The sequence below is a fragment of the Aedes aegypti genome, chromosome 2 (assembly GCF_002204515.2).
Source record: "Aedes aegypti strain LVP_AGWG chromosome 2, AaegL5.0 Primary Assembly, whole genome shotgun sequence".
NCBI lineage: Eukaryota > Metazoa > Arthropoda > Insecta > Diptera > Culicidae > Aedes > Aedes aegypti.
Window position 1 is genome coordinate 125,931,241 of NC_035108.1, and position 22,609 is coordinate 125,953,849.

Below are 22,609 nucleotides of genomic sequence, written 5' to 3' on the forward strand. Positions count from 1 at the left end.
GCCAATCAAGCTCAAGCTCATTTATTGCTTCGCCATCTTATTCTACAATAGTGTCGACTTTTTTTGGAAGAAAAGTGAAGCCGGACTTAGGAGGACATTCTTAACGCCCTCCCCCACATACTTGAAAACTCATAGACGCTAAGGCTGAGAAAAGCCACTTCAGAAAAAGTAATAGCTTAAAATGTTCTATGGAACATTTCAGAAATCAAATATCTAATTTAAAACGGGTGGATCAATACTGAGATCTCCTGCTTCGGTAGTCATAACATGATCAAGCAAAATCGTTCAATCGTGAAGGTGCCTTAAAAGATCTCATCAATTTTATGTAGCTCATATCCTTGCTGATCAGTATCGCTCGAAAAATTAATAGCTAAAATTTACATTTTCTTAAATTACGGAATAATATCCTCTCACGCTATACCATTCTAAAGCTGTATCATTATCTCATTCCAGAAACGGCAACTAATTTTCGTAAAGATCCTGCAGTCTTCCTTCAAGCTAACGCAATGCAAATGGCTGTCTCCCTCACAGCGATTCAACGTGGAAAACTGCATACGCACGCTTTCGGAAAAGGCGAAACCACGTGGCATCGCCATTCCGATCGACCTGGAGAACCAGGTGGTCAAAATGTTCAACAAGACCGCACTGCTGTCGCGCCAGACCAGCAAGTGGCTGCTGGTCACCAAGCAGACCAAGATGGAGCGATCGCAGTCGCAGATCATGCGGATGGATCGCAGCATAATCGAGGGCCTTCAGGACATTGTTTCGCTGCTGGAGGACAAGCTGAAACCACTGGTGGAAGCGGAACAATCATTGCTGGTGGACATTTTGTACAAATCGGAACTATTATTCCCTGTTAATACGGAATCAAGGAAAAAGTGCGAAAGCGGAGACTTTATTCGTCATTTGATCAAACATACGGAAAAGTTGCTAGAAGAGAAGGAAGAGAAGCTGTGCGTTAAGATATTGAAAACCTTGAAGGAGATGATGACAATTGACTGTGACTATGGCGATAAAGGAGATCACTTACGGACGATCTTGCTGAAGAGGTACTTTGGGCATGAGTTTGTTCAACCGACGTTACCCGCGATAGCTGGAGAACTAACAAAAGGCGTCGAGCAGCAATCTGGTCCAGCTGGTCTACCCTTGGCCACGATCAGTCATGGACCGGGAGCAAAGTATCTAATTCGCGCAGGAAGGACGTTACACGAGGTTCAGAACGATTTGGACAAGGAGGGGGCAAGTGATCTTGTGATTGAACTGGTAATTAAATCTATCAACTCGCCATCGATATTCGTTGAAGCGATCGAGCTGGGAATAGCACTGCTGGAAGGTGGAAACCCCATAATTCAAAAGGGAATGTACAATAAATTTCTGAGCAACGATCTGAGCCAATCGTTCTTCAAGGTATTCTTCGACAAGATGAAAGATGCTCAGCAGGAAATCAAATCAACGGTCACGGTAAATACTTCGGATATGGCAGCTAGCAAGGCGAATGAGAGTAAATCCGATGGAAAGGATTTTGATAAAATCCAGCGGAAGAACGTGAACAAGGTGAATGGAATTGTGATAACGGATGAGTTCAAAGAAGAGCTGCAGAACGCGGCTTTAGTTACACAGCAGTCCTACATAAACGCTAGGAACTTAGCAGCGGCCTCAGATGGAACAAATTCTGAGAACGGCGATGACAGTGCCCTTATGAGCATAGGGACTTCGGCTTTGGAAGACATCCTGGCTGAAAAATTGGAGAAGCATAAGGATAAGGACGAAAACAACAAATTGTCCAACAAAGTCCTTGTTATGCAACCAATTCTTCGGTTTTTACAGCTTCTTTGTGAGAATCATAACCCAGAACTGCAAAACTTACTGCGAAACCAGAACAATAAAACAAATTACAACCTTGTCTCGGAAACACTGATGTTCCTCGACTGTATTTGCGGATCGACTACAGGTGGGCTTGGTCTCCTGGGTCTATACATAAACGAGAATAACGTGTCTCTGATCAACCAAACCTTGGAAACTCTTACGGAATATTGCCAAGGTCCTTGCCATGACAACCAGAATTGCATTGCCACGCATGAGTCCAACGGATTGGATATCATCACTGCACTTATTCTGAATGATATCAACCCGTTGGGCAAGAATCGAATGGATCTCGTTTTGGAGCTGAAGAACAATGCTTCCAAACTGTTGCTTGCGATCATGGAATCCCGAGGGGATAGTGAGAACGCAGAGCGAATTTTGGCCAACATGAACCCCAAGCAGTTGGTCGATGTGGCGTGTCGGGCCTACCACCAGGACGAAAATATCCTGCTACTGCTCAATCAGGGAGATGGAAATGGTGACGACAACTATAGCATGAAGCATGACCTGGCGGATGACCAGAACGATGATGATGATGTGGGCGTTTCTCCAAAGGAGGTCGGTCACAACATATACATCCTCTGTCATCAGCTTGCCCAGCATAACAAGGAACTGGCAAATCTCCTGAAAATCGACACCTATAATCCTGCAGCTACTAATAACGAAAGCAGAAGCGGTATCAGCTTGCCTCCACCTTTGCCAGCGAGCACCAGCAAGGCCAATACGAAAATGAACCAAGCACTACTCTTCTATCAAACTCACACGGCACAGATCGAAATTGTTCGACACGATCGCACCTTGGAGCAAATTGTGTTCCCCATTCCGGAGATTTGCGAGTACTTGACCAAGGATACAAAAGTGCGAGTTCTCAATACCGCCGAACGGGATGATCAGGGTAGCAAAGTGGCGGACTTTTTCGACCGTCATGAAGCCATGTTCAATGAGATGAAGTGGCAGAAGAAACTCCGTGGGCAGCCGGCTCTGTTCTGGGTCAGTAGTTACATGTCTTTGTGGAGCAATATTCTGTTCAATTTGGCCGTGCTGATGAATCTGATTGTGGCGTTCTTCTACCCATTCGACAATAGCGTGCCAGGTAAAAAACATGATGTTTATGTGAATATATTGCTTACGAGACTACAACAAATCTTAATCCCTATTTTCAGAGTTAAGTTTCCACCTATCATCCCTCATTTGGATTGTGACGCTCGTTTCGTTGGTCATCGTTATCACGCTTCCGCGGCAATCGGGCATTCGGACGTTCGTGGTGGCGCTTATATTGCGGTTGATATTTTCCTGCGGTCCGGAACCAACTGTGTGGCTGCTTGGGTGCATTACAGTCATCATGAAGGGCGTGCACATCATCAGCTTGATGGGGAATTATGGAACGCTGGAGAAGAACCTGCTGTCAATCATTACGGATGCGGAACTTCTGTACCATTTTGGGTATTTGTCGTTCTGCGTTTTCGGTGTACTGTTACACCCGTTTTTCTTCTCGATATTGGTGAGTATCTATTAATGAATATGCACTATATTCTTTTGTATGTGCCCATTATCAAATTTACATGTCTAAGAACGACCTGAGGATTTTTTAACTCATAAATTCGTTAATTTTTAAAAAATAACTCTAGTGAATTCACGTTTTTGTATTAAAATATTACCAAGAATTCTTCCATGTCTTTTTACAGGAATAATTGAAGGATTTATTCAAGGATACGTCGAGTAATTCCATTTAGAGATATTTTCCAGCAATGCTATAGGGATTCCTAGAAAAATTCCTGTAGGAAATTTAAATTTGAACGTTTCTTCAAAATTTACTCCAAGTTTGGTTTCAAGTCTTAAAAGTATTACCCTAGGGATATTAAAAGAGAATCATTTCTGGAAATTTGCAAGAATTTACTCTTTGCTTTTCGTCTCAAAAAATCCAGCCATTCCTTCATTTTCTCACAGTTATTACTCATCGATTCCATTTGATATTCGTCATGATTTCTTTTAAATACCAACACCAGAACCGTGCTTTGGGGAGCACATGCATCCTCTGTCAGTATCAGATGGTGACTGAGACAAACTGACCCTCTTCGCAGGCAGCTAGCCTCAAACGACTCACAGGAACACGGCAAAAATGAACCACCGCAAGAGAAATGGACTATGGCTTATGGACATTGATTGGACAAAACAGCAGAGCTCTCTCATACCTGCTCGGTGTGAGAGTGAAAGAGTAGAAGAGAGTGAAAGTAGATGTAAATATAGATTAGTTAAAAAAAGATCCGTATCGGTAAAGCAGATACAGATAAACTGATTCCGGCACAGTAGTGGCCAGGAGCACAGAGTGCCTTTGAAAAAAAAAGTTCCTCAAGAAATTATCTCAGGAATTTCATGTTTTTCAGTTACTTTTGTTCTATTTTTAAATCATTTCAAGACTTCTGGAGGCCCAGATAGCCGTAGCGGTAAACGCGCAGCTATTCAGCATGACCAAGCTGAGGGAAATTTTTACAAACTTCTATGGTGGTATCTAAAATAACTTTTATGGATTCCTGTAAGGCAGCATCCATTTATTACGTATATTACGTAACACTTACGTTGAGTTTTACAAAATTCGTGGATGTCGCCTAAGAATCTTTGAAGAAGTTTATGGGGAATCCCAAAAACCTTTCTAGAGTATTACTAGAAAATTCTGGTGGAATTTCTTGAAAAATCCATTGAAGGATAAAATATTTGTCTTCACTTTATAATAGTGGATTTCCGCCCTAGACAAGTTCATATCTCAAAGCTGCTGAAAAAAGCTTTAGAAATCCGTGGAAAAGTTCTGGTAGATTTGTTTAGGAAACTGTGGGGAGATTCTTCCAGAAATTGCTGAAAAAAATCTTAGTAGTTACTAGAGCATATTCTGAGGCAATTTCAGTAGAAATACTTGGAAGAATTTCTGGAAAATAATACATAGGAGATTTGGGGAATGATATCTGTGGACGAAGTTTTCAAGGAAGTGATTCTGAGGTTACATTTCATCAAGAATTCTTGCTAATTCTTGTCCTTCCCGAAGAAATACCGTAAGGTGATTCCGGGGAGATAAGGATCTGAGGCCAAGGGTAATGTCGATGCACTGTTCACCACTTGAGCAATTCTAAAAGAATTGCCAAGCACAGTGCATAGGCTGGTTTTAGCGGGTTGTCGTTGGTGCGTCTTCCCCGCATTCCCTGAGTTACCTTCCCCCTTGTAAAAAACAAACAAAAAAATCTTGCCAGAATTCATTTCAAAATCTCAGAAAATTTTTAAGGAAATCATAAAATCAGGATGAATTTTCGGAATAAATTTTAGATTAATTTATTTACGTTATTTCTGAAAAATACTTAGCATTCCTAGAAGGTGCTATTCCTGGAAGAATTAAATAAAAAAAATTGAATATGTCTTGGTAGTGTCATTCTCAAAACACACCAAGCCGTTCCCATAGGAGACGTTAGCCACAAGGAAGGACGTTTCAAGTAATACTGTTTCATATGGTATGCCCTCTTCAACATCTAATCCAATTTCTCTCGCCGTTCCCTTACGGTACCTATCCATCTTGTATTCATTGCTTTCTTCTCCATGCTCCCTCCTACTTCGAGCACAATAGAGCGATATGCCTATAAACAAATTCAAAATATAATTATCACGGTCGATACCTTTGTATGTAAAAAAAAAATAAATAAAAATGTTAAGGACGAAAACTATCCACTATCAAACATAAAAATGGTTGAAAAAAACCAGGGCTAAGAATCACTGGTTTAGAAGAATGGTTGGAAGTATCTTTAGAAAATTTCCTTGCCTTTTTCATAATATTGAGATTTCAAAAAAAATCTATAATATTTTTGGAAATACTCATCATTCTAAGAACTCCTATAGGGATTACTTCTGCAATGACCATATAAATTTCCTGAAGGATTCCTCTAGGAATTTCATCAGAAATTTCTCGGAACTTCATCACAATTTTTTCCATGAATCGGTAGAGTAACGGTCATATTTTAGAACCCTCTGAGGAAGCGATTTTGTTTTTTTACCAATCAATTATTTATACTGCGTAACCAAGCCAATAAACAGTAAAACCTGTTGTAAGGTACCGCGGGGCAAGTGGGTAGATGGGGTAAGTGAAAATAATTGGTATATTTTACTGAATATGTGAATTAACGTTTTAAACTCATGCGTAAACCTTTGAGGCCATTGAGAATATTACGATAGGTAAGAGATTTCTGAGATTTTCCAGCCTTTATTGCATAATAGAGCGAAAAATTGTTAACCTGCCAACTATCACTTCGTAACAAGTTGGCGGCGTGCAATCTTATTTAAATATTTTCAGTGGAAAAAAAGTTGCGGAAAATAATTTTCTGTACCACTTCTAAGTAGTCCCCTCTGATAGTTTTAAACTGCAATAAAAAAAGTTTTAGAATTAATTGGACATACACCTAGAAATAACTAAATTGAAATACTGTCAATTTTCTAATCACGTGGGGCAAGTGAAAAGTTTCTCATTAGAGATTGAAATTGTGTTTTCTCTTTAGGCAGCTATTAGTATACAAGGTTCACAATTATCATAGAACAACAGAACGTGCTGATAATTCAAGAAACACTATACTCAAAGCGTTAAATGCTATTATCATGGCCAAATCATGGAACTTCTCTAAAAAAAAGGTTGCCAAATATTACGATATTCATGTGTTTACTTCGGACAGCCAATTAAAAGGAATACGTTGATTGAAAAGTCCCAATATAAGAGAACGCACGGAAATCTTGTGGAATGTCTATGGAAAACAAGTTCAAAACATAAAAATGGGGTATAGGTGTATCAACATAAAAAAAAGTTTCTAAATACTTTATTGAACGATTCCGTTTGATTTCTCTTGAAGAGTTATCCGACATCATATCCGATTTTCTTAAAAACAAATAACGAGCGGTGGAAATTCTACAGAGCAGAAATGCAATTGATGTCCCATGATGTAAGAACTAACATTGGAAATGTTTCAGTTATAATGTTGTCGAATCATTTCAACAAACATAACTAAACAGAAGAAAATTCAATTTACAAGAATAAAATTTTCTTTGTTTACATGTTATTTATGTTATTGTCCATTGGGTTGCCTTAATAGATGTTAAAGGTAATATAAATCGTGAATGTAACTGTTAGTTTTTGAATTTTTTGTTCAAAACGATAAACTTATCACTTGCCCCACCTGTGGGGCAAGTGAAAAGTAAGGAGACGTTTATCAACAACTTTTTCTGTGCTTTTTTCTTGAATTTTACATAAAAATCAATTTCAGTATACTGCTTATATTTGGTGGGAGTCAAGCTAAAAAATATACACGACCCTTTTTGTTTAAATTTAAGGTCTCTAGAATTTGAGGAATCCCAACTATGCGAAATCCATTACCCACTTGCCCCACGGTACCTTAACGGTTTCATGGATGTACTGATTGAGTTGCCTTAATTTCAGTCAAAATAAAGACGTTTTGTTTGTACAAACGGTTGATGCAAATGTGTTTTCAGTTGCTGTTGTTTGATGGTCCCCCGAGGGTCATTCGTCCCTTGTATGTGTTTTTGGTCCTATCTCCAAATGATTTACGAATTGAAATGATATTTTGATTGAAACGGGGATTTTTTTTTGGAAAATCATAACATTAAAAAATATCATCTAAGCAACTTCTTTTAAAATTGGTCAAATTAGACCATAACGCACTAATAAGGTTTATGATTTAGAAGAACATGGCCCAATGATGGGGTAAAATGGTTCGATTCATTGAATAATTCCTCTAACGATTCATTGTGTATTCTTTGCCAACCGATGTTAAATATGTTTTCCCTAAAGTTGCCGCTACAATTCTTGCAGATAAACTCATAGATTTCGACGATAGACAAGGATTTGGACCTGGTATAATCCTGAAAGTTTGTGAGGATCAGGTATCAGAAGGCCGGCTCCAAAGGCACGTTCCCCACCAGTTGGGAGATTTGTGCCATCGCCATATTTGAGCCTATTTCATCATCTACCCGATGGGAGAGGAAAGGGAAGGGAAAGATGGGAGGAAATAGGAGTGGGGTCCCTTGAAGAGGGAAGATCGCATAAGCGAAATGAGAGCATGTTAGCTTCATACCACAATGGGTTCGAACAGCGCCCTAAAAAGGGCACTGCAAAACGCATGAGCGTAAAGAGAGCCTATAGCTCATTACCACAGCGGGTTAAGAATAACAGGATGTCCTGAAGATTCAGGCTTCTGTATTCAGTTTCACTTAATAAGTGTTTGCCAAGTAATTGGAATCGCATTTGCGCAAAAACTGGACAGTTACATATCAGGTGATACGAAGTTCCATAATCGGAGTCACAACTATCACACACAAATGAGTCAGCACGCTGAATATTTGCCATGTGATAGTTGAGTCGGCAGTGGCCTGTCAACGCTCTGACCAAGAGACTGCAATTCTGCTTTGACAGATTTGTTAAATACTTCGCCACCTTTGGAGATGGCTCAGTAATATACAATTTTGTTTGACGACACGACTCCAAACTATTCCAATATTGCTTGTGCTGAGTTGCCGCCCAAGAGTTTATCTTAAGCTTCACCCAGCACTTCGAAATTGGAATAGCCGGCTCAGGGCCAATGAAGTCATGCGATGCTCCATCGCGAGCTAGCTCATCAGCCAATTCATTTCCAGCGATGGAAGAATGGCCAGGTACCCATACAAGGTTTACAGAGTTGACTGAATTCAGTTCCTCAATTTGAGTTCGACATGCGATAACAAGCTTCGACCTTGAGTTGGCCGAAGCGAGAGCTTTTATAGCAGCCTGACTATCTGAACAGAAGTATATGACTTTACCCATTACGCGCTGTTGAAGTGCTGATTGCACTCCACACATAAGAGCAAATATTTCCGCCTGAAAAACGGTGCAGTTTCTACCAAGTGAGTAAAACAGATTCAACCTTAGCTCACGAGAATATACTCCTGCACCAGCTCTACCTTCAAGAAGGGAGCCATCAGTGTAACATACTATATTGTTTGATATACTTCTTTCCAAATAGCCAGACGTCCACTCTTCCCGTGAAGGGAATTGTGTGGTAAATGTCCTGTAAGGAAAGTTACAAGCAATTGTGAGATCACTTGGAGCAAGGACAATTTTGTCCCAATTCACCAAAAGTGGAAACAACGAAGTGTGTGTAGATCTACGATTCACTGGATTTTTCTCCAGTAGATCCAGTACCCATAAACGGTAAGAGCAAGAAAGTGCTTCTTGTTTAAGATATATGTGTAGTGGCGCAACGTCGAAAAGGGCCTCGAGCGCTGCTGTGGGAGTTGTAGAGAACGCACCAGACATCGCCATCAAGCACATCCTTTGGAGATGGCCCAATTTTGATTGGATTGTTCTCACTTCGCCCTTTTGCCACCACACAAGACATCCATATGCCAATATTGGTCGAACAACTGTTGTGTAAATCCATTTGATATATTTGGGTTTGAGGCCCCAAGTTTTACCAAAGGTTCGCCGGCATTGACCGAAGGCCATACAAGCTTTTTTGACTCTGAAATCAATGTGAGCTGTCCATAAAAGTTTGGAATCTAGAATGACTCCGACATACTTTACTTGATCAGTCACATTAATCTCAGTGCCAAAAAGACGTAAAGGTCGAATTCCATCGCGGTTTCGTCTTTCCGTAAAAAGAACAATAGATGTTTTATTCGGGTTAACCGAAAGGCCATATTGGCGACACCAACTCTCGACTACCTGAAGAGCACTTTGCATCAGGTCGAATAGGGTGCTTATGCACATACCAACTATCAGAGCTAGATAGTCGTCGGCAAATCCATAAGTTGGAAAACCGCAATTATTGAGTTGCCTCAATAGCGTATCTGCTACGAGATTCCACAAAAGTGGTGACAAGACTCCCCCTTGGGGGCATCCGCAAACACTCAATTTTCGAATCGCTGCTTGACGCAATGTCGAGAAGAGATGTCGGTTTTTGAGCATTTGATGAATCCAATTGGTAATCATTGTAGGTAGCCCATGGTTTCGTGCGGCTTCCAATATGGCATCGAAAGACACGTTATCAAAGGCACCCTCAATATCCAAGAAAACACCCAAGCACGATTGCTTCTGAGCGAATGCTTTCTCGATATCGTATACAACTTTGTGTAAAAGAGTCACAGTGGACTTTCCAGATTGGTAAGCATGTTGATTCACATGAAGAGGCATGTTTGCCAAATAAACATCACGGATGTGATGATCGATAATGCGTTCCAGACATGCGAACTATGCGAAATCCATTACCCACTTGCCCCACGGTACCTTAACGGTTTCATGGATGTACTGATTGAGTTGCCTTAATTTCAGTCAAAATAAAGACGTTTTGTTTGTACAAACGGTTGATGCAAATGTGTTTTCAGTTGCTGTTGTTTGATGGTCCCCCGAGGGTCATTCGTCCCTTGTATGTGTTTTTGGTCCTATCTCCAAATGATTTACGAATTGAAATGATATTTTGATTGAAACGGGGATTTTTTTTTGGAAAATCATAACATTAAAAAATATCATCTAAGCAACTTCTTTTAAAATTGGTCAAATTAGACCATAACGCACTAATAAGGTTTATGATTTAGAAGAACATGGCCCAATGATGGGGTAAAATGGTTCGATTCATTGAATAATTCCTCTAACGATTCATTGTGTATTCTTTGCCAACCGATGTTAAATATGTTTTCCCTAAAGTTGCCGCTACAATTCTTGCAGATAAACTCATAGATTTCGACGATAGACAAGGATTTGGACCTGGTATAATCCTGAAAGTTTGTGAGGATCAGGTATCAGAAGGCCGGCTCCAAAGGCACGTTCCCCACCAGTTGGGAGATTTGTGCCATCGCCATATTTGAGCCTATTTCATCATCTACCCGATGGGAGAGGAAAGGGAAGGGAAAGATGGGAGGAAATAGGAGTGGGGTCCCTTGAAGAGGGAAGATCGCATAAGCGAAATGAGAGCATGTTAGCTTCATACCACAATGGGTTCGAACAGCGCCCTAAAAAGGGCACTGCAAAACGCATGAGCGTAAAGAGAGCCTATAGCTCATTACCACAGCGGGTTAAGAATAACAGGATGTCCTGAAGATTCAGGCTTCTGTATTCAGTTTCACTTAATAAGTGTTTGCCAAGTAATTGGAATCGCATTTGCGCAAAAACTGGACAGTTACATATCAGGTGATACGAAGTTCCATAATCGGAGTCACAACTATCACACACAAATGAGTCAGCACGCTGAATATTTGCCATGTGATAGTTGAGTCGGCAGTGGCCTGTCAACGCTCTGACCAAGAGACTGCAATTCTGCTTTGACAGATTTGTTAAATACTTCGCCACCTTTGGAGATGGCTCAGTAATATACAATTTTGTTTGACGACACGACTCCAAACTATTCCAATATTGCTTGTGCTGAGTTGCCGCCCAAGAGTTTATCTTAAGCTTCACCCAGCACTTCGAAATTGGAATAGCCGGCTCAGGGCCAATGAAGTCATGCGATGCTCCATCGCGAGCTAGCTCATCAGCCAATTCATTTCCAGCGATGGAAGAATGGCCAGGTACCCATACAAGGTTTACAGAGTTGACTGAATTCAGTTCCTCAATTTGAGTTCGACATGCGATAACAAGCTTCGACCTTGAGTTGGCCGAAGCGAGAGCTTTTATAGCAGCCTGACTATCTGAACAGAAGTATATGACTTTACCCATTACGCGCTGTTGAAGTGCTGATTGCACTCCACACATAAGAGCAAATATTTCCGCCTGAAAAACGGTGCAGTTTCTACCAAGTGAGTAAAACAGATTCAACCTTAGCTCACGAGAATATACTCCTGCACCAGCTCTACCTTCAAGAAGGGAGCCATCAGTGTAACATACTATATTGTTTGATATACTTCTTTCCAAATAGCCAGACGTCCACTCTTCCCGTGAAGGGAATTGTGTGGTAAATGTCCTGTAAGGAAAGTTACAAGCAATTGTGAGATCACTTGGAGCAAGGACAATTTTGTCCCAATTCACCAAAAGTGGAAACAACGAAGTGTGTGTAGATCTACGATTCACTGGATTTTTCTCCAGTAGATCCAGTACCCATAAACGGTAAGAGCAAGAAAGTGCTTCTTGTTTAAGATATATGTGTAGTGGCGCAACGTCGAAAAGGGCCTCGAGCGCTGCTGTGGGAGTTGTAGAGAACGCACCAGACATCGCCATCAAGCACATCCTTTGGAGATGGCCCAATTTTGATTGGATTGTTCTCACTTCGCCCTTTTGCCACCACACAAGACATCCATATGCCAATATTGGTCGAACAACTGTTGTGTAAATCCATTTGATATATTTGGGTTTGAGGCCCCAAGTTTTACCAAAGGTTCGCCGGCATTGACCGAAGGCCATACAAGCTTTTTTGACTCTGAAATCAATGTGAGCTGTCCATAAAAGTTTGGAATCTAGAATGACTCCGACATACTTTACTTGATCAGTCACATTAATCTCAGTGCCAAAAAGACGTAAAGGTCGAATTCCATCGCGGTTTCGTCTTTCCGTAAAAAGAACAATAGATGTTTTATTCGGGTTAACCGAAAGGCCATATTGGCGACACCAACTCTCGACTACCTGAAGAGCACTTTGCATCAGGTCGAATAGGGTGCTTATGCACATACCAACTATCAGAGCTAGATAGTCGTCGGCAAATCCATAAGTTGGAAAACCGCAATTATTGAGTTGCCTCAATAGCGTATCTGCTACGAGATTCCACAAAAGTGGTGACAAGACTCCCCCTTGGGGGCATCCGCAAACACTCAATTTTCGAATCGCTGCTTGACGCAATGTCGAGAAGAGATGTCGGTTTTTGAGCATTTGATGAATCCAATTGGTAATCATTGTAGGTAGCCCATGGTTTCGTGCGGCTTCCAATATGGCATCGAAAGACACGTTATCAAAGGCACCCTCAATATCCAAGAAAACACCCAAGCACGATTGCTTCTGAGCGAATGCTTTCTCGATATCGTATACAACTTTGTGTAAAAGAGTCACAGTGGACTTTCCAGATTGGTAAGCATGTTGATTCACATGAAGAGGCATGTTTGCCAAATAAACATCACGGATGTGATGATCGATAATGCGTTCCAGACATGCGAACTATGCGAAATCCATTACCCACTTGCCCCACGGTACCTTAACGGTTTCATGGATGTACTGATTGAGTTGCCTTAATTTCAGTCAAAATAAAGACGTTTTGTTTGTACAAACGGTTGATGCAAATGTGTTTTCAGTTGCTGTTGTTTGATGGTCCCCCGAGGGTCATTCGTCCCTTGTATGTGTTTTTGGTCCTATCTCCAAATGATTTACGAATTGAAATGATATTTTGATTGAAACGGGGATTTTTTTTTGGAAAATCATAACATTAAAAAATATCATCTAAGCAACTTCTTTTAAAATTGGTCAAATTAGACCATAACGCACTAATAAGGTTTATGATTTAGAAGAACATGGCCCAATGATGGGGTAAAATGGTTCGATTCATTGAATAATTCCTCTAACGATTCATTGTGTATTCTTTGCCAACCGATGTTAAATATGTTTTCCCTAAAGTTGCCGCTACAATTCTTGCAGATAAACTCATAGATTTCGACGATAGACAAGGATTTGGACCTGGTATAATCCTGAAAGTTTGTGAGGATACTTAAGATATATCCCCAAACTAGATTTCATAACCAAAACTCGTACCAATTCGTTGATTTGGTTAAAATTATTGAATTTCTGTTATATATAAGGAAATTCCTTAGAAAATTGCATACATTTAGGCGTTTTCTGCGTTATTCTTGAAATTTAAACATTCATTATTTCTATAAATATTGTATTGTTAATAGTTTGACAAGCATATTCGGATTCAGGGAGCTCAAATTTATTATGTAAAGTTGTTTGGAAAACTAACAATAATGGCATTGATGAGTGATCAATTTCACCCCGAAATGAGATCTCCTGATTTTGTATTTAAGACATATTTTTCAGCCCTAAAGTTGCATTCGTTAGAAAATGTCGGTACTTGAGTCAATGAGGCTCACCTTCATACTTGTTTTCCTGCATTCAGTTGTTTGGCATTGTCAACATTATAGAAATCAGACAAGAAAAACCGTGAAAAGTGATCAATTTCACCCATATTTACGGTATTCAATTGTAGTGTGATTGAACTTTATTTTTTCTGTATATTTCTTAAAAAATCTCCATTATATCCTCTACAAATTCCTAGGCGAAATCTCCTCCAAACATTGCAGAGCTTTCAGATTTTAGCAGGACTTTTGGAAGAATATTACCAGCAACTCTTGAATATTCTAAAAATACCAAAGTAATGTTACCAAAAATCAGTCCATTTCTCCAACTTCTCTCAGGATTTCTGCCAGAGTTTTCTTAACAATCCTGTGATATTACTGATTGATTGATTAACTCTTTATTATGGGGAAATTCAGCCCGAAGCTGGTTCATCCCCGTTGTTATATTACTGCAGAGTACTTAATGACTTTCACTGGTCTCTCACATAAACATTACAGAAGCATCAAATTCTTAAATAATATCTTCTAGGGTTTACTGCATAATTTCTTTCTGATTTTTTTTAGGGAATTCCGGAATAAAGGTTTTGCGAAATCTTAAAAGGCATTTTTTAAAGAATGGGCAGGGTAGGGATTGGGTATCACGGTTCTCATCCAAAAGGTATATTGTGGTACTCGCAAATTGTATCTTAGCTATTATAGTTGATAGACTTGACTTATAAATTTCCGTAAGTTTGAATTCAACCGCTCATCTTTACTATTTGTTTCGTAGATTTCCCATCAGATTGTCTATTAAAACCAGGCCTACCCCAATTTTTTTATCGCTGGCCAAATCTTAGATACCGTCTTATCTCAAAATCCGAACAGACTCATATTCCGAACACTTGGTTTTTGTATGGCGATTTGGTTGAAATGTTTCGCTGAAATATGTCATCCAATTACCAGGAAATGGCAGTTAATTGAGATTTAATTGATGATTCTCTAATTTGAGACCAGTAGAACTAGCTCAGATTAATTTATTTGCGAAATTATTCATTTGAATGTGATTTATACGTGCTGTTCGGAATTTGAATCAAGGTGTTCGGAATATGAGACAGAATGAACACAGTGTTCGGCATTTGAATCAAAATGGACTTCCATACTTTTACGTAAAAACAATACTTAACAAATTTAAATGAACAATTTTATGAGCAAACCAAACAGCTAACAGTTGGACTTTGTGAAGGAATTAAAATTTTCGAAAATATCAGCTAATTAATTTATGCTTATTTGATGCATTTGAAGTCACTGTTTGCCTTAAGTGTTCGGAATATGAGTCAAAACGGTACATTTTCCTGGCACAGCAATTTCAAAATTTTCAAAAATTAAATGAAAGCGGATAGATCTGAGAGATTGAAAATATATATTCGCTTCTTTGAAAATCTTGCCGGAGATTCTATGCAAATTGTACTCAATATTTTCTCAAATTTCAGTCTTGATTTTTTTGAAAAATTCTGTCTACAAACCAGTGAGTTTGTTGTCTATGGCTTCATAAAAATTATTTTCAGAATTTTGTCAGAGTCTCATCTAGTAACCATGCCCATGGTTGGCTTTGAATGAACTCCCAAATTTTGCACGAATCCTGCGCAGTTGTAATTGTCCTTAGGTCTCCGTCAAAACCCCACCATGACTCATTTTCAAATCCTGTTACAGAATTCGAAGAAGTTTGTTCTCTCAGTCCTCTTTTTATTTACAAAAATTGTGTTTGGTCTATAACTTTTTATTGATTACTACATCTGAGCTTGATATTTTACTTTGCCTATTGCACAATAAAAAATAATCTTCATAAATACAAGCTTTTTGTCGAAAATAAATCGTTTGAATGATTGAAAACTAAATCAAGCTAATTAAGAAGAATCACAAAATATTGTAAATTGTAAATGTTCGAAATAGATAAAAATAATGATTTAAAAATCTAATGATGTACCGTGAAGGCCCCATACTCTACGCACTTAAGGCTTTTCAAATTTCAAACAGCTGTAATTAATTGAAAACAAAAAACAATATTCTGAAATTTTGGAAGCAAATACTTATTGATCTTATGTATAAGGAAAAAATATAAAAGCTTCACTAAGTAATGATTTTTATTGCAAATTTTTAATTTTTCTAAAGGGTGTCCGTGTTCCTAACTCTGCGCACTGATTTTTGCAATGCTCCTTATTCTGCGCATTTAGGTTCCTAACTCTGCGCACTCGATAAATTCTTTATAACAGTTGAAGTGTTTTTCTAATAGCATTACTAGCATTTAAACTCCAAATTTCTCTTCATTTTCTTGCTTCATACGGCTTTACGTCCCCAGTGGAGCGTGGAATGTCTCTAACATAAATTTACTAAGTGAAGTGTATTTTATCTATAATTCAATTGAATGCCATTAAGTGCAACTTTCAAAACAATCGAAATCATCATATGATTTCCAAAACATGTAATTAACTTAGTTTTCTAAAACCTAAACCAACATACACAAAGGGTACAAACTATGTCTTTTTTTGCGTTCACAATTGGCGTGTAAGGGAAAATAAGCTTTGACTGTTTATGCATTTTCACTAGCAAATATAAAACAAAACATTTCTTCGGTTCGGGTCCGGGTTTAGTATCAAATTATTGTCTCGATTCGGGTCGGATCCGGGTTTGAAGAAAATAAATAAGAACCTGGTGCTGGTTTGCTATATGTGAAACCTGAACATTTCTACTAAATACGAAGAATAGTTTAAGCGTAAGGGTATATCCATTCTTAATGTAGTGTTCATCACTCAATCGAAAAGTATCGCCGCTCTGTATAAGCGTGACGTAATTAATGAACGATTCCTATTGCAGATCAATAACAGCACTTTATTGGCGTTTCTATGTTGCAAATGCGATTAAACCTCGATGTCCCATTACTCGATATTGAGTCATGAAACTATACAAAAAATCAAAATTATTTTATTGCATGGTTAGGGAGCATTTAAAAATTACGTCCATAGTTCACGGGCAGGTGGAGTCTATGAAAATGTGACAATGCATGCATTAGGTACTGTAAAAATCGCGACAGGGGATTGAGGGGACGGAGTGTAGAAATCCTTTGAATATGATGGAGGTCATTTTTTAATCTTCCCTTACCATGATGGTCCTCTCAAACAATTTTCCAAAGTATTTCTATTCCATATCTCGATGGTGTCGACAAGTCAATGGTTTCCTTCAATATCGACCTATGGAGGGTTGATTGTATGTTGAAAATAACGTTTTATAACTGCTGCGCATAGTAAGGAACATAGTTGAAAAATGGTTCCTTACTATGCGCACTTAAGAAGAATAAGAAAATGGAGGGAAAATAAGTTGCACTTTATCAGTGATGATTGCTCGATAAATAAACTAGAGCCTACGTATTAAAAATCGAAAATATATTCTCTTTAATTTGCTTCAAATGACTTAAGTGATGTGGTACTCCCTTAGCATTTTTGCTAACGGGCAGTCAATTTGGAAGTTTTTCATTATTTTCAAAGCCATTTTATTTTTTCTTAAAGTAACAAACGTAAATTTGTCAATTAAATTCTTCGTGTGCTTTTTTATTACTATTGTAGCAATATATGAAAAATAAATTTTGAACAAAAATTTAAGTATTTTACCAGATTTTGGTGGATTTTGGTGAAAGTGCGCAGAGTTAGGAGCTGCGCAGAGTTAGGGGCCTTCACGGTAATAATTTGTCTTGGAAAGCTAAAATAATAAAGTTGGTAGAACTGCAAAAGGAGCCAGATATGAAAAATGTTTTGAAACACTTCGAGTGCCTTGAGCAGGTCTGATTTAAGCCAACGTATTTTATTTATAAACCACAGTATTCCTCTTCCAATCAAATTTGAAAATATCATGTGCTAATCTCCATATAATTTTTCAGCTCTTCGACGTGGTTTACCGAGAGGAAACTCTGCTGAACGTGATACGGTCAGTGACTCGAAATGGCCGGTCTATCATATTGACCGCAGTTCTGGCCCTGATTCTGGTGTACATGTTCTCAATAATCGGGTATATGTTCTTCCGGGATGACTTCCTCGTCCCAGTGGATGAAGAGTACGTAGCTCCCGAGACCGAGATCACCAGGTGTACCGAACCGGAACGAAGTCACATGCTGCCGGATGCTCTGGTCGAAGGCAGTGAACCGTACTGTACCCAAACGCAGTCCGATGATTCCGGTGATCGAGGAGGTGGAGACGAGATGAAGGAACGAGGCTGTGATTCCATGGTCATGTGCATTATTACCACGCTCAATCAGGGCCTTCGCAACGGTGGCGGTATCGGAGACATTCTGCGGGCACCCAGTCGTAAGGAAACCCTTTTTGTACCGCGGGTCATTTACGACCTACTGTTCTTCTTCATCGTCATCATTATTGTGTTGAACTTGATTTTCGGTGTCATCATCGACACGTTTGCCGATCTGAGAAGCGAGAAGCAGCAGAAGGAGCTGATTCTGAAGAACACCTGCTTCATATGTGGGCTGAACCGATCCGCGTTTGATAACAAAACGGTCAGCTTCGAGGAGCACATCAAGAACGAGCACAACATGTGGCACTATCTGTACTTCATCGTGCTGGTCAAGGTGAAGGATCCGACGGAGTTCACCGGACCGGAGAGCTATGTGCATGCCATGGTGAAGGTAGGTTGACTTCGATCGGTCCCTTGTTGAAGATGTAATTATGTTGCATCTTAATTTCAGGCAAACATTCAAGACTGGTTCCCACGGTTGCGCGCCATGTCGTTGGCAGCTGTCGATGGAGACGGAGAGCAGATCGAACTGAGAAGTCTCAAGAATTTGCTGGAAACCAACCACATTGCCGTACGGGAATTGACTGCTCAAATCATGGAACTGGAAAACAAGGTACGTTGAGTTTAAATTTTTTATAGAGTTCTCGAAGGAATCTCTATAAAAACGGTTGAAAGAATAACTGTACAAATTGACGTAGGAATTCCTGTTGCGTTTCCTGGTAAAATCCCTAAACGATTTTTTTTAAACATCCAGTATAACTGTCAATAATCGCATGTCAGTCTCATGTTTGATGTATCTTCCATGGAACAGTTATGCGTTTATGAGCTAGTAAGCCTTTGATGTGCATAGATATTCTGTGGAAAGCTTTGTAAATCACCTAAAGATTCAACTGGAACGATGGGTGGACACTTGAAAAATATTTTAAAATAATCCTTGTGGAAATTACTGACTCTAGTTGAGTTCAGAAGGCCGGCTCCAAAGGCACTTTATAGTTGAGTTGGAAAACTAAAGAATTTTTTGGAGCGAATTCTGGAAAAAAAATCCTATTCCTGGAGAAATTTCAGAACGAATTGCTGGGAGAAATGATTTTAGAAATTTTCGTAGGCATCCCTGCAGGAATTCCTGAAGCATTCTAGAAGATAACATCTGGAGAAATCACTAAAAGAATTCCTGAAGCTTCTGAAGACCAAGTATCAAAGCAGATATCTGCTATCAGCCCTATTTGATTTGTCATCAACATCAACTAAAACGTGTCAAAATTCTTATCTATACACATACCCTTTTCAGATGACCGAACAGAGGAAACAACGCCAACGTCACGCACTGTTGAATCCGACGACGTCAACGTCCTACCAGTTCTATCCGCAAATTTGATGTTCACCCTCCGAAAATCTCTAGAACAGAAGATGGACACCCCATTGAAGAGAGTCTTGTGGCATTTATTGTGTATAAAGTCTATAGTTTTTGTAAATTAGGTAAAACTTTGGAAATGTTATCACCTAGGTATGGAGTCTAACTAACATGGCACGTGCATTGATTGGTATTGTGATCCCTCTAATTGAGTAATGTTCAACATAGAATCTATGCACTGTTCCAAATTGTGATTAGTCAGCAGATAGGAAGCTCAAACTTGAGTATCATTGATGTTATATTGTTATAGGAAATATAGGCAATTTAGTGCACTTGTCATACGTAAAGTTGAAACGGCAGACTAACAATTTTGTCAATATCAAATATGCAATGTACGTTTGTAAATGTCTTTTTTAATTATGTACTAAAATTAGCAACATTTCGATCCACCTACTAACTGACTTACCCGTACTTCTTAGACTGTACTTTACCAACGAATTTTAGTCAAACCTTTAGAAAGATTTATGGTTTTTCGTAAACAATCTTTTAGAAACTCACTTATTGCTAATGTGTTACCTTATCAGCGACGACAATACCTTTTATACGATCAGTAATCAAGCTTAATTCTATTGAACTGTGCCACGTGTCCCTTACTCTAGCATTCCCGTAAAAAATCATTCTCACATCGAATGTCTCTAACCCTTTACATTGGAGCTATTAATTCCTTTTTTGCTATGTGATATTTGTTTGCTCTTCCTAGAATTAGTTTTCTGACATTTTTCTATCAAAATTTACTTTAACAATTAGCTGTAAGCACAAAGTTATGTTCTTTTTTTCAAATTAAGTTAATCCTCCATAGCTTTGAACTATTTTATTTACGCGTAGCGTCATTGCTATCCGACAAAAGAACATCCTAATGAACTGTGGAACTAACAAATCAAAACGTAAAATCTCATGCTACTTACATCGTTAACGCTTCTATTGCATACCAACTAAATCAAACTTTTGCCTAGATTCATAGAGCACGGTAACTTTTCATTTTAGTAATAGGTCGACTACATAGTAGATGAGGAGAAGAAGAAAGAAAAATGCTGTTACTGTTACGTAGTGTAATTTTTATTAATTTCGCATGGGGAAGTCTCGGGCGAAAACTGTACAGTTTTCCTTCGATAGTGGTTAGCACCTTTCTAGATTACTGAACATTATACGAATACGGTAACTCAAAGTATGTACCTACTATTGAAAGTGTTATGTTGTATACAAAAAAGAAAGAAATCCCTAATTCTTCAACCTATACTACTAAGAATGGAATGGTGTTTGTATGTCACGAAATGGCTTGAGAACAGGGTATCGGATTTTGAAAATTCACTAAAGTGTCCCTAAAGTGTTCCGACGTGTTTGTGTACCCTTTTGACTCATATTCCGAACACTTAAGGCCAACACTGACTTCAAATGCATCTAATGGGCATAAACTAACTGATATTTGTGAAAATGTTAATTTCTTGGCGAAGTCTAACGATTAGCTGTTGGGTGTGCCGATCAGTGTTGTGAAAAACTCAATTTCTCACAACGCATGCTTGAGATTTTTCATGCGTGAGTTGTCAATCATGCAACTCAGCAGTCAAAATATCATGGATGAGTTGGCTCACCTTTTTAACTCATTGTCTCGTATTTCCACAGTTTACTCACGCACGGCAATAATTTTTTGTTAGTCTGCTAAAGTTATGTTAATCCTTTCTAACGTAAACAACAAAAATCGTGTTTCACGAGTTTTTGCCGGATTTTGCGACTGAATCATTTTTTACGGGTTGAGTTGATTGAGTTGATTTTGCATCAAAATCTCAAGCGTAAGATTTGCGAAGCAGATCATCCCTGTGTGAGTCTATCAACACTGGTGCCGATAAAAATGTTTTTTAAACATGTTTAGTATTGTTTGAACATAAAAGTATAGAACAACATTTTAATTCAAATGCTGAACACTGTGTTCATTCTGTCTCATATTCCGAACACCTTGATACAAATTCCGAACATCACGAATAAATCGCATTCAAATGAATAATTCCTCAAATGACTTTATTTGATCATAACTACTCCGAAGGTTTAAAATAGATTTGAAGATGTTAAAACTGAATTGCAATTGACTGCCATTACCTGGTTATTCAATGACATATTTCAGCGAAACATTTCAACCAAATCGCCATACAAAAAGCGAGTGTTCGGAATATGAGACTGTTCGGAATTTGAGACAAAACGGTATATAAAAACACAGGATATCACCAAATTACCAGGAAATAGCAGTCAATTGCAATTCAATAAAAACGTCTTTCAATCTATTTTATACCTCGGGAGTATTGACGATTCTCTAGTTCGAGAGCAGTAGAACTAGCTCAGATGAATTTATTTGCGAAATTAACCATTTGAATATTATTTATTTGTGCTGTTCGGAATTTGAATCAAGGTGTTCGGAATATGAGACAATGAACACAGTGTTCGGCATTTGAATCAAAATGTTGTTCTACACTTTTACTTTAAAAACAATACTAAACAAGTTTAAATAAACAATTTTATCAGCAAACCCAACAGCTCAAAGTTAGACTGTGCGAAGAAATTAAAATTTTCACCAATATCAGCTAATTTGTGCCTATCAGATGCATTTGAAGTCACTGTTGGCCTAAGTGTTCGGAATATGAGTCAAAACGGTATTGAACGGGAGTGTGCTTCCGAGAGCCCTTGGAAGCAAGCGAGTTCGGTTTGTGCGTTGTCGGAAAGATTTTTTTTCTCGGCTTTCATATTTGCGTGTTTTGTAAATGCGATCCATGCCATCAGGATCGTTCATTTAAGCCCGTGTGTAGACATGTTTTATTTACACTGTCGATTGATCGATGAAATGCAGAATTCGGTGAGTTTATTCCAATATGAACCAATGCCCAAATATTATTTAAATGAGTCAGAATGTCTACCAAACGTATCGTATGACCTTTCCCATCCGATTAACATTCCACAATATCCCGTAACACCTATTAAAGCTCGTAGAGTTCTCTGCATCTTTCTTAAGTAGGTGTT

The 22,609-nt window shown here is 38.7% G+C and overlaps 1 protein-coding gene across 4 annotated transcripts in view; it reads left to right on the plus strand.

Moving 5' to 3' along the window:
* Positions 1 to 20,791, plus strand: part of LOC5564815 (inositol 1,4,5-trisphosphate receptor) — a 125,204-nt gene extending 104,413 nt beyond the window's left edge. For all 4 annotated transcript variants that reach the window (XM_021842234.1, XM_021842236.1, XM_021842235.1 and 1 more), the window contains 5 exons: positions 454 to 2,956; positions 3,027 to 3,364; positions 17,831 to 18,586; positions 18,647 to 18,808; positions 19,484 to 20,791. In XM_021842234.1, the coding sequence (XP_021697926.1) occupies positions 454 to 2,956; positions 3,027 to 3,364; positions 17,831 to 18,586; positions 18,647 to 18,808; positions 19,484 to 19,570 (3,846 nt within the window). In that variant the 3' untranslated portion in view covers positions 19,571 to 20,791. The remainder of the gene's footprint in view (positions 1 to 453; positions 2,957 to 3,026; positions 3,365 to 17,830; positions 18,587 to 18,646; positions 18,809 to 19,483) is intronic.
* Positions 20,792 to 22,609: the final 1,818 nt, after the last annotated feature.